The sequence below is a fragment of the Myripristis murdjan genome, chromosome 11 (genome assembly GCF_902150065.1).
Source record: "Myripristis murdjan chromosome 11, fMyrMur1.1, whole genome shotgun sequence".
NCBI lineage: Eukaryota > Metazoa > Chordata > Actinopteri > Holocentriformes > Holocentridae > Myripristis > Myripristis murdjan.
The window spans coordinates 21,174,638-21,190,371 of NC_043990.1; the positions used below are offsets into that span (position 1 = coordinate 21,174,638).

The following is a 15,734-nucleotide window of genomic DNA, read 5'->3' on the forward strand; positions in this document are numbered from 1 at the left end:
TTCTATAGGAGCAGAAGCGACAAAAGCGCAAAGCAAGCTCAAAACTATTTTTTTGCAAGAAGTATAGACTCAGTGCAGTGTTGCCGTTCCAGTAGAAAGTTTATTATAATGGCCATCATCATCATCGTCATCATCATCATCATCATCATTATAGTATATTCTCGACTTCCAGTCATTTAAAAACATTTACAAAAAGCTTATCACGATGGAGCTATACACTTATAGGCAATGGAATTCACTGTGGGACCTTCCACATAAAAATAGATATAGAAAACAAAGACAAACACGTTTTACTAAGATGCTGCGCCCAGGTGAGCAACGCAAACAGCAGCTCCTGCAAAACAAGGATACAAGGCACAGCTACTGTACATACAAGACTGGGTCGGAACCTCTGTCTATACATGTGTTCACAACGCACACAATAACCACACAAGGCTTACTTTTGCTGGCTCTACTTTAGGAAGCAAGTTATCTGACAAGTTGGTACAATACATCAAACAAATAAATACATACATACATACATAGAAAACGAAGGCTAAACACAAAAGGCAGCTCAACCTCAACCCTCTATTTTATTCGGTTGTTATTGTTCTTGAGTGCATCACACAACTTTTTACTGGATTTATTTGCGGAAGGTAGCATTTCAAGCTTTGACTTTTTTTTGTCTGAACAAGAAATAAGTTAAACAAACATTTATTTTCATGTGATTTTTCCCCCCCTTTCTAAATCTAGACAGAACTGTACAGAATGCATTTTTTTTACTCACATAAGCATTACCACGGTGTAAATAAAAAGAAAATCATATGAAGGAATTGAAAGGGGCGGTAGTTGGACATACAGTAGGCTAAATTGGGTGTCCCCTGTCCCGTACACGGCCCGTGACAAGTCTCTGGCGCTTTTGAAATGGGAGAAGGGTAAGTTGATATCACAATCTTTGTTTTATTTTTATAGTGCTCATTATAGGGACTGGATAGGGGGGTGAATATCAAGGCCGGTAGCCTCCACCGCCTGCTGCCGCCATGCTCATGCTCTTCAGCTTGTTGTCTTTCTTCCACTTCATCCTGCGGTTCTGAAACCAGATTTTGATCTGTCTCTCTGAGAGGCAGAGGGCATGAGCTATCTCGATCCTCCGCCTGCGGGTCAGGTACCGGTTGAAGTGAAACTCCTTCTCCAGCTCCAGGGTCTGGTATCGGGTGTAGGCAGTCCTTGCCCTTTTCCCCTCTGGTCCCGACAAATCTGACATAGAGACAGAAGGGGGGAAAAAGGAAATACAGTAGGTTGTCTAACATGATTTCAGCAACTTTTTGAACACATTTCTGGCATTTTTTTTTCACATTCCCAGTGATGTGTTTAGGCTGAAATGACTACAAACCTTGCGCTAGAATGGCTATTAAACCCGCGCAGAAAAATATTACTAATATAAGGGGTAAGCAGCATAATAACAGACACAACTTATAAAACAGGTCTACACCTTGCGAACAGGAATAATTTAAGAAAAAGATTATACCCAGAGAGATAAATTACAACCCAAAAAACAAACATATATGAAATAAAATATATATTTTTTCTATATATATTTTATATTTTTTGTACTGAATATAAGGTTAAATAGAGGGGATACTAGCCTTACTTGGCCTGTATTTATAGTACTGAACAACAGTTAAGTTCACACTACAAACAGGTGATCGAGTGGCGCATATGGTGCCACATGCCCAACTGGAAAGTAAATAAATTGCTGACTTTTACCACTGCCATATACTGGAAAAATGTAAAACACAGGCCGGTTGTGCTTGTGGCAAAACACCCACTTGCGAAAATATCAATATGGTCACTATTTGTTAACGTACACTAACACAGTGCCAGCTCTCGTAACAATCCAGTCAAAACACATATCAATTTTTAAAAAGCAGTTTACCATGACTTATATGTAGTTTTCTCATCCACGGATATATCTGCGGCTGGCTTGAGTCGGTGACATTCTGGGGAGTTGTCGGTGCGCTTCCCGCAGGCTTCTCTTCCTCGAGGGGGGAAGATTTGGACACACACTCCCGGTTCAGCAGCAGCGTGCCTCCGTTGGAGCTCGAGCACGGGGTTGAGCACGGGGTCGTTATGGAGTTTTTCACGGCTCGGTGTTGAGACTGAGACTCGGTGACTGGAGACGAGCTGGCGACCGAAGAGCACGGTAGAGGGTCAGGTGGAGGCGAGAGAGACGAGGTCCCGGTGCTGCTGGCGGACTGAGTGTACCTGACCGGGTCCACCGAGGACGTTGTTGCCGCTGAGTGACTCGGGGAGTAGCCCGGTGTCCGCTCGCTGCCCACAAAGTGTCCGGTACCGGCCCGTCCAACAGTGAGGTCCATCCCGTTGTAGCCATAGCCGTACCTGCTGGAATGCATGGCTGTTGAGTCCCTGTATTGCTCGTTTGCCGAACTATGGTCTCCATAATTATGTAACTGGAAGTCCGCGCCATTGGGATAGCGACCGCAGAATGAGTTCACAAAATAGGAGCTCATTTGTTGACAATTCCACCGGTTGTTCGTTGTAGGTATTGTTGCTGCTTTTATTATTTTTGGGGGTAAAATAATAAACGTGTGTGCTTGATTTGTGGCTCTTGATGGTTTAGCGCGTCCTATAGCACCCTTGCACAATTTATGATGAATTATGGAAATGAGTGGGACATGGACTTGATTCTCTCTTACGTAGGCACCCAAATATGGGGTACGGCGGAGAATCACGTGCTTTTGTTGACCAGTCGTAAATCCTGCTCGGTGACCTCCAGAGGTAAACTCGTGCACGGAGGAAATACTGGGTGGGATGTGAAGGGTGCGCGCATCCATGCACGCCTGAGTAGGGCAGCCTCCGAGCCAGGGGTTTGGTGTTTTGAATTGTCGTGGTGCGCCATCCTCTGGTTCAGCTGTTGCACTGCCTGTCTGCGGCGCTTTCTGAGGCGTGGGCTCCAAACGGGGTCATTCAGAGGTTAACGACCATTGCGGCAAAAAGCAATGGGTTCCCAAACAATACAACAAGTGACATGCTGAGGGTGCAATCTTTCCTCGGCAAGTGTACAGAAATAATTCGATCAGAATCTCTTAGAAATGCATGTTGTGATTGGCGACGACTACAAATATGCAGCTAATAGGATAAAGACCAGTTCAAAAGAGTTCTACAGTTGTTTCAGACGCTCTCTGATGATCATCTTGCTGTTTTTGTGTAGTTAAAATGTGAAAAAGGAAGAAAGACGGAGATAAAAACAATTAAGAAAGACTAACCATAAAACAAAATCGAATAAGGTGACCGAGACTATTCGGGGTCTGGCCTTTATGGCACTTCCAAAAATATCGTTAAATATAAACGCAAACATACATGGATCTCCTTTCCAGTTTATTTATTGGTGAAAATGCAATGTTGTGACAATACACCCGTAGATTACAAACCAGCCGATTTCACTCTTTGACTGCAAATCACGGAACGTTATATCGTTGCTCGTGCGTAATTTATAAATAGTCAGTATTTTACCAGATAGTCTACAAATATATTTTTATTGTGTTTTGAGACATGGACATAAAATTGAGAGTGTCATAATACATCCAGTTTTGAAAGCAGTTACAGAGCATGACGCTGTTTTCTTAAAACGATTCCTTTGCTTTTCCTATGAAACCTCATATGAAAAACTCTGCTGAAACAAAGTGCCTATTAAAAACGACAGTTTTCCAAAAAAAAAAAAAAAAAAGTCACAAGTGCAACTAAAATGTGTAATTTGTAAAACAACCAAATAATGCAATATTTCTTGTAGGCACTGTCCACTTTACCATTAGAAAAAAGGGTAGCGTCCTTGCGATTTTACTCTTTGATGCCAATTCAATATTCCCCTTACATAGGCTAATGCATAGAGCTTCTACATCCAAAATAAAATAAAATAAAATAAAATAAAATAAAAAATGTATAAAATAAAGTACTCCTCGGTCATTTATAAAGGCAAATCAAATAGTAAAAGTAAATCTATCTAGTAGATAAATCAGAGTATCTATTGACAAATCCTGACCAATTCTGTCGTTCTCCTCATTGTAGGCTACTGTCGTCTAAATTGCAATTTAAATACAGCATGAAAAAGGATAAAACACCTACATATATATTGTCCTCTAGTCTGTGAGCTTAAAAAAAAGCTTGAGCGCAGAAAAACGAGAGACACACAAAGCCTAACAGAGACATGCAGCCTATAAATGGAGGCATGACGCCGTATCCAGCGCTCTCCGTTTGGGCTTTCTCCTTGTGGAATTTTTATGGCACCAAATCTCTCGAAGGCAGCAGCTTGTCCTTTGGTTCCCCCCAATGCTATTTCCCCAGAGGAGTGCTCTACCGGCACAGGGCCAGTCCTGACACAAACAGGGAGATGGATAACAGTTTCTGCCTCAGATATGTGTGCCCTCTGCGGTTATATAGACCCCTAGACGGCACGATGTGAGAATATAAGCGAATACTGAGCTCCCACATCTGTGCCTAGTGGGCCCACAATCCAAAAGCAGCCCTTCTGAGTCTGTGCCCTCTTTGTACGCAGTGAAATCTCACCGTCCCTGGCAGGTTAAAAGTCTGAATGGGGGTTTTCAGGCGTTGGCTGTGAGTGAACCCTAGCTAAAATAGTCATGCTCCAACATCTGATTTATGGCTGGCCAATAGCAACAAAGTTCCCACGAAAATTATTTCCCCCAGGAGCTAGAGACACACCCATGACCTACCAAAGAAACCTAAGAAGAAAAAGAAAGGAGAGGAAAGTAGAGGGTACACGCAATAGGATCTAACATGCTGGGCTTGGAGCAAAGGAGCAAAGGGGCACAGACGCGCGAGCAGAGGAGGGCAGCAGACTCCGCAGGCACCTTCACACACCAGCACTTAGTGGCTGAACTCAAAGACAAGCGAAAACAACCTCACAATGTTTGCCTTTCATCTCCTCATAAAAAAGATTATTACGCACGAATATAGCGTGACGGAGATCACTCACGCTGCTTAGGCTATATACATTCAGGACGGTTATGGTAATTTTGAGTAATTCGAGCAGCAGTAGCACAACTTTTAGCCTGATATCCATGAATACACCTGGAGATAAGAATGTCCCCCCCCACCCCCCGCATTCAACATTCATCTCAGTCTGAGGAACAATACCTTTTCCGGTGTTTTTAATACAGGATTAAACAACTGAAAACGCAAATATGGGATATGTGGTATGAAAATATGGTGGTACGGATATATGGAATGCATTAAAATCCCATCGGCCCTCTACGTGCGTCATGGGATTTTGTAAAATTTTGATATACTTTAGATACTGAGGACCAGATGGGCTATAACGATTTTCAGTTTTTATAAAGGGTCAGTACAGACTGCTCCACTAGACCTATAACAAATCACTCCACTGTCACAACTCATTTTCTGAGGTAGCCTTTATGTTACATTTTAACTTACCTCCTCACGAATCATATCACAATAAACTTATACTGTTGTAAATCAGGTTTCAGCAGAGGAACAGTTTCAAACTGCGCGATATTGTAATGAATATCTATATCTATATCTATAGCTATCTATCTATCCACACACACACAAATATATATATATATATATATATATATATATATATATATATATATATATATATATATATATATATATTTTTTTTTTTTTATTTTATTTTATTTTTTTTTTTGTTTGTTTGTTTTGTATAGAAATATACAACCCATATAGTTTAGAGTGAGCATTGTCCATCCACATCTATGCACCGGTTGTAAGTAAGACCAGGAGTTTCAGAGACATTATGCCAAACTGAAATGTGAGTAAATACCGACATACAGGAAAAGAGGTCGACCTGCTTCAGCTTCAACCTGTTAAACAGACATTTGCAAGCAGTACAAGGGAGGCAGTCAGAGCTGCAGTCACGACCCGTCTACTTTCCCCACAGGAGGGCGTCAAAGAGCACGGCGGCTGGCCACAATCCACCCAATGAAATTATGCAGCCGATAGCCAATCCCCATTCAAATCCAACAACAAACAAATACAGCCAAGACAGCATGCCAGAGCCAACACGGAGATATAGATCAACACCATGCACTGATTGTAGTTCCATTTCAGATTTATTGTACTTATCGCGCTCTGTATGCCCTTCAAATCATAAATCATGCAAATCATGGTCATGCATTCCTTCTGCAGGCATTCAACTTTCCCTGATTCTTTGAACAGGATAAAACCCACACGATGCTGGATTGGAAGCGGCACAGTATTAAATAATTTGCAAAATGCTAAAATAACACGCAAGTGAGGACTGACAAGAGTCAGTTATCTTACCTTTTGAAGGTGTCTGATGAGGCTTGTAAACGCGGGAGATGATGGGAGGGAGTTGGCAGGTGCAGACGGGTGGTAACCGGGGAAAGTCACCAGCTGGGTCCCTGAACGGGAAATTGGGCTCCGGGGGGTCAATGACGCACGGGAGCTCCTTCCCTTCATTGTGCCAAACCGTGCCAGGACACCGACACCAGCGCGCCCAAGCGGTCCTGTCATGTCCCAAGGCAAGTGAGTGCGCGCCGCGCGTCTGCGTGACCAAGAGAAAACTCAGAAATAAAGGTTATAAAAGGAAGAGTTGAAGGGTGTCAGATAGGTCGCCGGAGAAATCGGCTGTGTGGAAGACCAGGACTGTTAAATGAAAGGCTGCTCTATTCTGCTATAGGAAATTATATATAAAAAAGTTCATGTTCACAGCTCCTTGCCATGTGACCAAGCTGCGGCCAATGGGAAGCCAGGACGCGTCGTAAAGTTGTATTGCTATGTTGTAAATTTTCATAAACAACAACGGATTTATGACCCAGTGCTGGAGGGAGAGATGTGGGAAACGGGGATGGGAGGGGGGAGAGTGAGAGACACAGAGAGAGAGAGAGAGAGAGAGAGAGAGAGAGAGAGAGAGAGAGAGAGAGGGCAGGTCACCGTGAGGCGCCATCTTACCGAGGGAAGAGGGAATGCAGAGTTCAACAGTAATTTCCTTCATGTGCAGCCTGCCCCATCTCGCATCCTCATAGTTCACATTCCCCAACTCCAGTGTTTACCTAACCCTCTAATGGATTGCAACATGTTTCCTTACATGTAACGCATGGCCACTGTGAGCGGCACTTATTGAGGGATTTAGAACAAGATAATATTAGTAGTAGGCCTACTGTTTCGAACATCATTTCATCATATGGTAAAACAGCATGCACGCATAGAATGAAACAAAATAAACAAAAGACAGGCACAAGCTATTTTATTCCATATTTAGTCATACGCACACATCAGTCCTCGCTTCAGTTTCCGTTCAAAATATATGCTCACATGTTTAAGGAATTTGTTTCTATTTATTTACACATAAATGTCCTACTTCGCTATGAAAAGTACTGAACTGAACTGTATATCACAGGACTGGTACATCTGAAAACCAATTAGAATTTATCACTGAGAAATGTGTTACCTGATACTTAAATCTAATACTTTTCTAAATATAAGTGCATGCATTTATTTTTATTTTTATTTTTATTTTTTGTTACATCCACAGCTTGAAAATTTAAAGATGAAACTCTAGACCAGAAATACGTCATAAAACCATGATTTTACAGTTCACAGTTAAGATTTAAAACGTCGCGACGGTATGCTGTTGACGTTGAAAAACAATATATTAGGCAGTTGGACTGACTGGGGGTCTGAGGTAGGCTACACAGATTCATTCAACACCATGGTGAAATTTCTATTGATTCTGGGGTGTAGGCTGGGTAAAAATTTATGATAATAATAAGATTATATTAGCAGTAATATTATAATTAAGTAAGAAACAATGATAATAAAAATACAGACGCCAACAAAACACAATTGTAAGACTCAGCAAATTCACTTCTAGGCCATTCAAAATAAGGCACTTTCAAGCAGAATTTTGTGTTTCCGTTTGAAATACAGCATCTGCGGAGAAAAGTTCCTTGAACAGGTAGACTAGATCAATTTTAATTAATTTTAACCCATTGAATTCAGTGTGTCAATGATTTAATATCAAGGGAACATTAGGTAGTTTTTTGTTCAGGAATGTTGACTCAGTAGTAAATTATAACGTTTAAATAGGACGTGTAGCAACATAGACTACCGTAAAGATTACAGTTTGTAAAGATAGTGACTTTTCCCTTTAATTTAATTTTAAATATGCAATATAGATACTGTGTAACACTTTATTTGCCTTCACTTGTCATCCACTCACAAAGCTCTAGGTAGCATGGTAGAAAAGAGTGCATTCATCGCATGTCAATCTTAAATATCTCCCTAAAAACTGTAACATTTTCTGCATTAACGACTTCACTGCGTCTCTTTTATTCATTCCTTTGCAGACGCCAGAGCAGCGTTCCGGGTTTCTCCTGCTATCGGTTCCCCGGCCTCGGACTGTCCGTGGGTTCCCGCATCATCGTCCCCGGGGGTCGAGGCCGGTTCGTCCTTGTGGTCTTTCTTCCACTTCATCCTGCGGTTCTGAAACCAGATTTTGATCTGTCTCTCTGAGAGGCAGAGGGCATGAGCTATTTCGACCCTCCGCCTGCGGGTCAGGTACCGGTTGAAGTGGAACTCCTTCTCCAGCTCCAGGGTCTGGTACCGGGAATAGGTCTGCCGCCCCCGCTTTCGGCTTGGGTCTGTGGGAAATTACAGCTTTCATAATGCACTAGCTATATTTCACTTGCGGGAATTGCATTTGTCTGTGTGCATGAAAAATAAAGATGGAGCATTCCTATTTAACTCATTAATCTGGTAATAAAACTGGCTTCAGTATGACAATAAACGCTTGCAGTTGGAAACATTTTGTGTCCCTTATGTCAGTGAGTGTTACTGCAACAATTAATTTTGTGTTCATTTCATAAATTTCACCCCCACATCAGTAGGGGGGAAAAGAAAGTTTCTCTGCAGCTATTTAAAGTAGTCCTGCTGGGGTCTGTGGCTCATGGCTCCTTTGATACTCTACATGCCTTTCCAATTAAAAGCCTGTGATGGTCTGCACTAAAGGAGCCATAGCCTTAGCAATTAGTTTACACCCACAGACTTTTTTCCCACCCATCAAAATCATAAGGAATGCCTAGCTTTTTGTTTTGCCTACGTGCTAAATTAATCTAACTTCTGTAGCCCGCATTGTTTGTGCGTATTGATCCTACAATGTGTACAAACGGATTTCTGAAAATGCCGGTAGCCACTGCTGCGCAGACCCAATTAAAAAGGAGCTGCAGAGTGCAAGAGAACTGATTTACACAACAGGCTGGTCTTTTTTACAACCACAAAGGGGAGAAGAGGCTAGGAGAGTAATAAGAGCGCAGAGAAAACCCCCAGCGGCAAGGTCTCTGCGCACTGAACATTACAGAAGAGATGGCCTAATGAATTTATGGCCACAGAACTCATTACTTGTGCAATAAAAGTTTTACGATTCTTTCCATGCAACACCACTGGCTTCACGAAATTAATTGAACCATTAAGAGCCTATGTAAGTATGCCAATGTTTTCTAAATGCATTGACCTGACAGGTTTCTACTGCAATACCATGTAAAGAGTCATATTAGCACATACCTGATCCTCTCATCCAGGGGTACATCCGGTAGTGTTTGTCCGCCGGCGAGGTGAGAGGTCCCGTCCCCGACTGGCCACAGCTGTCGGTGAACAGACGGCTCTGGTCGAACGGGCTGCAGTGCAGAGTGTGTGCGTCCGGCCCCTGGCCATAGCCCGAGGTAAACACTGGATGGCTCTGGTAGACTGCATTATTGACGTTGTAAACTCCAGACAGGGACGATGCATACGCGATGGCTGCAGCACCGCGAGCTGAGCCATAGTCCTCTCCACTGGGTCCAATAGTGCAAGAAGCCCGGTCTGCGTTTGGGAACAGAGAACTACTCGCCGTATATTTACTAAAAAGACCATCCACATAATAAGAACTCATATTTTTTCTCTCTGATTTGTTGGCCCAGAATCCTTAGTGTCGTTTTTACGAGGTAGTGTGATATATGACAGCAATACACCCTAGATTTACACCAAACCCCATTTTCCTCTGGACCAAAGAACTCACTCACGTGACCCAGGCCTTGCGGCTCTCGTCCAATCAGAGGGTAGACATAGATTTCATTATGGCGCAGACTGCGGAGTAGGTTTAACACTTCTCTCTCTCTCTCTCTCTCTGTCACACACACACACACACACACACACACACACACACACACAAAACAGAGAGAGAAAAGTATACAATCCAAATGACCTAGAGGTAAGATAGTTTTATAGCTTCATCATAAGTTTCTTAGACCACTGAATTTATAAATAGTCTTCATTTAAATTCAAAATGTCATCTGAAAAATTAATATAGCTTAGGGGGAAACATAATTTTAAACCACCTACAAAACAGAATTATGATCTACACCCTTTCACAATAACTGGTCTTTGACAATCGCAACCACCTGAAATGTTTATCGTCATGTTGGCGCACCTTGCGCTTCAAAATTAATGAGAGTAATTACAGTTTTGTGTCATAACCAACATCCCACAAATATAAATAGACCATGTAACCCAGGCTTCTTGTAAACACAATTATGTTATCAGAAGGAAGTTCCTAGAAGTTCATCACATTTTAGTCGTCATTATCCCAAAAAGGATATTCCGAGCTATCTTTTAATATCAGAGGTGAAAAACGAGATGTATTGTAAATAAAAATATATATTAAAACAGACCTTAATGAGGTCATGAATAACCTACAAGTTTGAAAATAAAAATAAAAGTTTGAATTATTATTATTATTATTATTTTGTTGGCCTGGATAACCCATGCAGTAGCCTACATTGAAATGGTCACGTCCCTCTCTCCATATTTTTTTTAATGCTGTTATTTATTTTATTTTAGTTTAGTTTAATTTTGGTTTAGTGCTCTTCTTTTGGACGCTTTTGCGTCCTATTTTTAGGACAATAACATTGGCCAGCCGCCTGTTACTACAGCGACCGGAAATATTTATTTAGGCCTATCTGAGTCAAATTCAGTTATCACCCCCTTTTAAATGAAACATGATATTATATCATTTTCTTCTTTGTGGTTTTGTCTGTGCTATGTGTTATAATTAATCTGCACTACAATGTAACATAAAAGGTCCGTAATTAAGCATAAACCCAAGTGATTATAACCTAAAAGAAAGACACCGCAGGGGGAAAAAAAACTGAACAAGAGAAAAAGAAAGCAAAAAAAAAAAAAAAAAAAAAAAACACGGCCTAGATTCTTGTAATTGTTGGTGACTCCTGCTACGCAAATAGTTGGTCTACTGTTAAGTATAATTTTGTGCAATGTGTAATTGTGCATTCAAAGGCAGACAAAGAAAAATAAGTTTCAGTTAGGACAATAAAATCGAACAACATAACCTACATACAAAAATACAAGCAAAGACAAACATTAGTTCTCAAATATTGGTGTTGATATATTAGGAGAAAAAATACACCTAATTATGATGTTAATTTATTGCAGAAGTGTCTGTGTTTATCAAACCGTATAAAACAATCCCAAAGATAAACAAACAGAATGGAAATGAGCGACTGAAACGTGAAAGCGTGCAAGGCAGAGGCAATAATGAAACATGTGTTGGCGGCTTCAATCAGGCCTGCAGAGCAGCGGGCTGAACGACGAGCTGCTACACTGTTAAGACAAGGTGTGAAATTACTTTGCTGGACTCTTAAAACCTTACAGAATGTTTCCCAGTGTAGGTTCATTAACCCAGCGAAGAGTGTTGCAGTCATACATGTCTGAGTTATGTTGTGGAACAGTGTCGCCACCCCCTGGTGAGTTGGAGGTACTGCAGGGTGGGGTAGCAGGAGCAGTGCTGCAGCATTTTTTCCTCGTTCTACTGCAATCCGGGAGAAAACAGAAGATTAAAATAAAAAACAAAAATAAAAACGCACAAAGGTATGTCGGCTAGATTGTGATTTTATGAGACGCGCTGACGGCTTGTAACAGACTGGTCCAGATGCATCTTGATATTGTCCACATCTATAGGCCTACCACTGCGTCTGAAACTAGCCGCTGGCTTTATTGCTCCTTCTCCTTTGGGCCAGGCTCGCCAGAGGAGCAGAGGGCGGAAGGTTCCCAGGTAGAGACAAAGAGTCGCTCCAAATGACCGTGAGTCCTGCGCGTCCCTGTCGGAGAGAATCCAATAAAGCCGATCATTTCCGCTGGGCCTTTTGTCCCGTGCGCGGCGCAGCCCCAGAGAAAGAGAAGAAAAAACAAATGGGTGCCATTCTGGAAACGGCCTAATTGTGTCTGGACGGCCATAAAGCCATTAAAACTGGAATGCCAGACAGTATAGCAGACCAGGCGTTTTATTGCACTGTCTCTGGCCGAGTCTTTGAAGTTTGGATCCATCTGCGTCCCCTAACGCGTCACAACAGCACTCTGGTTGGACTAAAGTCCGACTTATCACCTAACTACAATAATCCATCCGTTTCTGTAGCCCCATAATGAGGAGTAATTGCCTGGTGCATCAGAGAGTGCCGTGGCTCTTTCTGATCGACCTTGTGCCTTTACAGCTCTGAAGTACATCGGTTTGCGGCTTCTCTCATATTATCTATCGCTCTGTGCCAAACGTTGTTCCCAACATGCACAGACTTGAAGCAGCCTCGCAAAGGGAAAGGTTAAACTTAAAAAGCAGGCCTACAAATGTTCGTTCACAGCTTTCTGATATTTCTCTAACTTGCCGTGTTTTGTATCTTTAAATGCACTGGATATTATTACAAAATATCTTGGGAATTTTGCTAGGCTTGTAAAATCAGTCAGTTTATTATGTGTAAAACATGGTGCAGAGCACACAGCTATACAATTAGCGGCCATGTCATACCTCAGCGAAACAGAAATACATTGACTAGCCTACATTATTTTGGGCTTCAGCTGTCGAAGCCCTCGACGTCTTTCTTGTTTTGTGTCCTCTCGCCTCGCAGCGCTTTGCACCCCATAAACGGTTATAGCGGTAATTGTCTTTTATGGCTGTATACAGCTAACAACATCCTCTGCCAAGACGCAGCTCAGCACAGTCCGAAATCCAGACACAATCTAACACACACACACACACACACACACACACACACACACACACACACACACACACACACACACACACACACACACACACACACTGCAAGGCAAGTACAGACCACTTAATGACAGTATGTAGGTGTATTTGGCCTTGCAAAATTAATTTGGACGTTTTTTAAAAATTCTTTTGCAAACGTTCTGCCGTCTTGTGAATTTTCTGAAGTGCATATTTATATAGGTGTGTGTGTGTGTGTGTGTGTGTGTGTGTGTGTGTTAGATTGTGTGCGTGCGTATTGAGTGCGTGCGCTGAGTATAACATTTTTTGTTAAACTTTGATTGTATTCCTGAATCTTCTTATGTGAATTATATTTTGTTGACGGTAGTGATCTTATTATTATTTTACTAACATTATTAAAAATGGCCCTAAAATAGGCCTTTTTACATATGCTAATGGACATTTTAGTAGACAACGTAATCAATACTTTCTAAAATTCATAATTATTTTTGAAAAGTGGAAATATTTAATGTAAATGCGAGGCTTGAATGAAATAAGAATGCAACATGCATGCATTCGCAGATATAATTTGTTTTATTCAATAAATAAAGTACAAATTACATTTGTGAACCAAAAATCTGAACGGTCAGCAGACCGTGAGGTATTCGTTAAGTAGCCTACAGTGTTTCATTTTAATTTCTCTCGCTAACAAACATTATGTCCTTTCAAAATGTTACTCCCTGAAATTCAGACATTGTTCAGTATCTAATACAAGCAAATCTATATACCGCCTTTGAAAATAATAATAATAGGTTATTGTAGGTAGTTGAGAGACATCTAGGTAGTCAAAATCATATTGTTGTTATATAGCTTCTAACATCTGGTAATTTTATAGGCATTTTCAAGAGGTTTCTGAGGCTCATGCACCTACTTCAAAATGCTATCAGTCTGTTTTTCTCTGTTCCAATGTTAGATTCATGGTTACCAATAATAGGACTATCAATAAGGGAGAAACAGCAATAAAATTAATACATTTTACAAACTATACGCTCAGTTGACTCTGAGATAGACGACAAATAGCTACAAACCAGAGCACACACAGCTAGAAACATCCATACACAAACAAGCACAGGAACCAGGCCAACTAATACACAGCGACTTTAACGAGGTATTAATCAGAATCAACATAAAACAAAACGAATGGGCACTGTTAAAATTGTGCAATGTAAAGGTAGTCGCATCAAACTGAAGCCCGACATGCTTATTTTACAAGACAAATAGGCCTAACAGCTTCTGTTATATAGAACAATAAGACAATGAGGTTAAAAAAAAAAAAAAAAAAAAAAAAAAAAAGAACAAGGTCCAGCAGAATTTGGAGCTTTCACACATCAAGCTCGGTAACAGCCTAAATATCTCTACGGTTCAATCACTCGTCTTTCGGTGCGCCGTCTTTGTTAAACTTCTTCATCTTCATCCTGCGGTTCTGGAACCAGATTTTAACCTGTCTCTCGGTGAGGTTTAACAGCCTCGCCACCTCGTACCTACGGTCCCTGGTCAGGTAGGTGTTAAAGAGGAACTCTTTCTCCAGCTCCAGGATCTGGTGCTTGGTGTACGGACAGCGTTTTTTTCTCGTGGCACTCGCGTGGAGCCAGTTGGACACTGGGTTATCTGGAAAGAGGAGGGGGGTTGCGACATTGGTGTGAGGCCCGGTGCTGACTGACCAAATATAAAAACACACATCACTCATAACTGGGCTCATACCAAAATACTCCCCCCATTTTGGCGAGGGGAAATGGCTGCACTTTGGCAAACGGGGCTGCAATATCCAGTTGAAACTTGCCCCCTATTCGTCTCTCTCAACTCATGTTCACTTTAAGAGCTGCAAAAGGCTATCTGGTGTAGCGAGGATGAGAGCTGGAATATTAGCAAGTCCCCATAAGGCAATGGCACGCTCAGAATGGCATCTATTCAGACGCGCTCCCCCATTACCCGCACATGCACCTCAATCCCCACAGCTTTACGCAGTATAAATAGCATGGTATGAATATAAAGGAGGCACCAGCGACTTACTTGGATCGAGGCCCGGTTTCTCTTCGCCCTCGCCGCTCAGGTCCCCGGCCTGGCCGGACAGTGTGTCCTTTTCCACCGGTGATGCCGTAGCCACCGTCCCGTTAGCGTAATCAGAGAGCAGCAGCGCCGTGTGGGAACCGGGCAGCGCACCGTCCGCTCGTGTACCGAGACCCTCCGGTTTGATCCCGTAGTGATGGCTCGTCGATAATCCGGTCATGGGCAAAGAACCGGACATGGGCTCCAGCAACCATGACTGCATATAGCGGCCGTCCGTATCCCCACTGACCGGGCCTTGGGGATGCCCATAGTGGTGATGATAGACAGAGGAGACGGTGCCTGGGAACTGGGCCGGGACGTGGCTCCAAGAGGGGCTGAATACCGGAGCTTTGGACGGGAAGGTGCAAGCCCCGAGCTCGGTGTGGTCGCTGATGGAGGCGGGCTGCCTGGAGTGCTGGAGCCCCGGACCGGAGGGATATCTCGGCGCTGAGAGCTCCTCGCTCTCCGGCAGGATGAGGGAATCGACGTAGTAACTAGTCAGCGTTCCGGATGTCGACATGGCAAAAAATTATACTTTCACATGTACGCACGCATACAACAGATACAT

General features: G+C 42.3%; 3 protein-coding genes across 3 annotated transcripts; all 3 read right to left on the bottom strand.

Annotated features, from left to right (window-relative positions):
- Positions 1-80: 80 nt before the first annotated feature.
- On the bottom strand, positions 81-2,605 carry hoxa5a (homeobox A5a). Its single transcript, XM_030064459.1, has 2 exons — positions 1,916-2,605; positions 81-1,236 (listed from the first exon to the last, which is right to left on the bottom strand). The coding sequence occupies exons 1-2, from the start codon at positions 2,508-2,510 to the stop codon at positions 986-988; spliced, it is 846 nt and encodes a 281-aa protein (XP_029920319.1). The 5' UTR covers positions 2,511-2,605; the 3' UTR covers positions 81-985.
- A 4,702-nt stretch (positions 2,606-7,307) lies between these two features.
- LOC115367740 (homeobox protein Hox-A7) lies at positions 7,308-10,123 on the bottom strand. Its single transcript, XM_030063647.1, has 2 exons — positions 9,586-10,123; positions 7,308-8,666 (listed from the first exon to the last, which is right to left on the bottom strand). Exons 1-2 carry the CDS (start codon positions 9,950-9,952, stop codon positions 8,359-8,361), a joined length of 675 nt encoding a protein of 224 aa, XP_029919507.1. The 5' UTR covers positions 9,953-10,123; the 3' UTR covers positions 7,308-8,358.
- Positions 10,124-14,486: 4,363 nt separating this feature from the next.
- On the bottom strand, positions 14,487-15,734 carry hoxa9a (homeobox A9a). Its single transcript, XM_030063646.1, is given in 2 exon segments — positions 14,487-14,728; positions 15,131-15,734. Coding segments are annotated over 2 exon segments (846 nt in total).

Excerpts from the sequence above, each read along its gene's own strand:
- hoxa5a (XM_030064459.1), bottom strand. The coding sequence starts at position 2,510 with ATGAGCTCCTATTTTGTGAACTCATTCTGCGGTCGCTATCCCAATGGC. Across the intron at positions 1,237-1,915 it reads AAAACTACATATAAGTCATG|ATTTGTCGGGACCAGAGGGG; the intron begins GTAAACTGCTTT and ends TCTCTATGTCAG.
- LOC115367740 (XM_030063647.1), bottom strand. The coding sequence starts at position 9,952 with ATGAGTTCTTATTATGTGGATGGTCTTTTTAGTAAATATACGGCGAGT. Across the intron at positions 8,667-9,585 it reads CCCCTGGATGAGAGGATCAG|ACCCAAGCCGAAAGCGGGGG; the intron begins GTATGTGCTAAT and ends AATTTCCCACAG.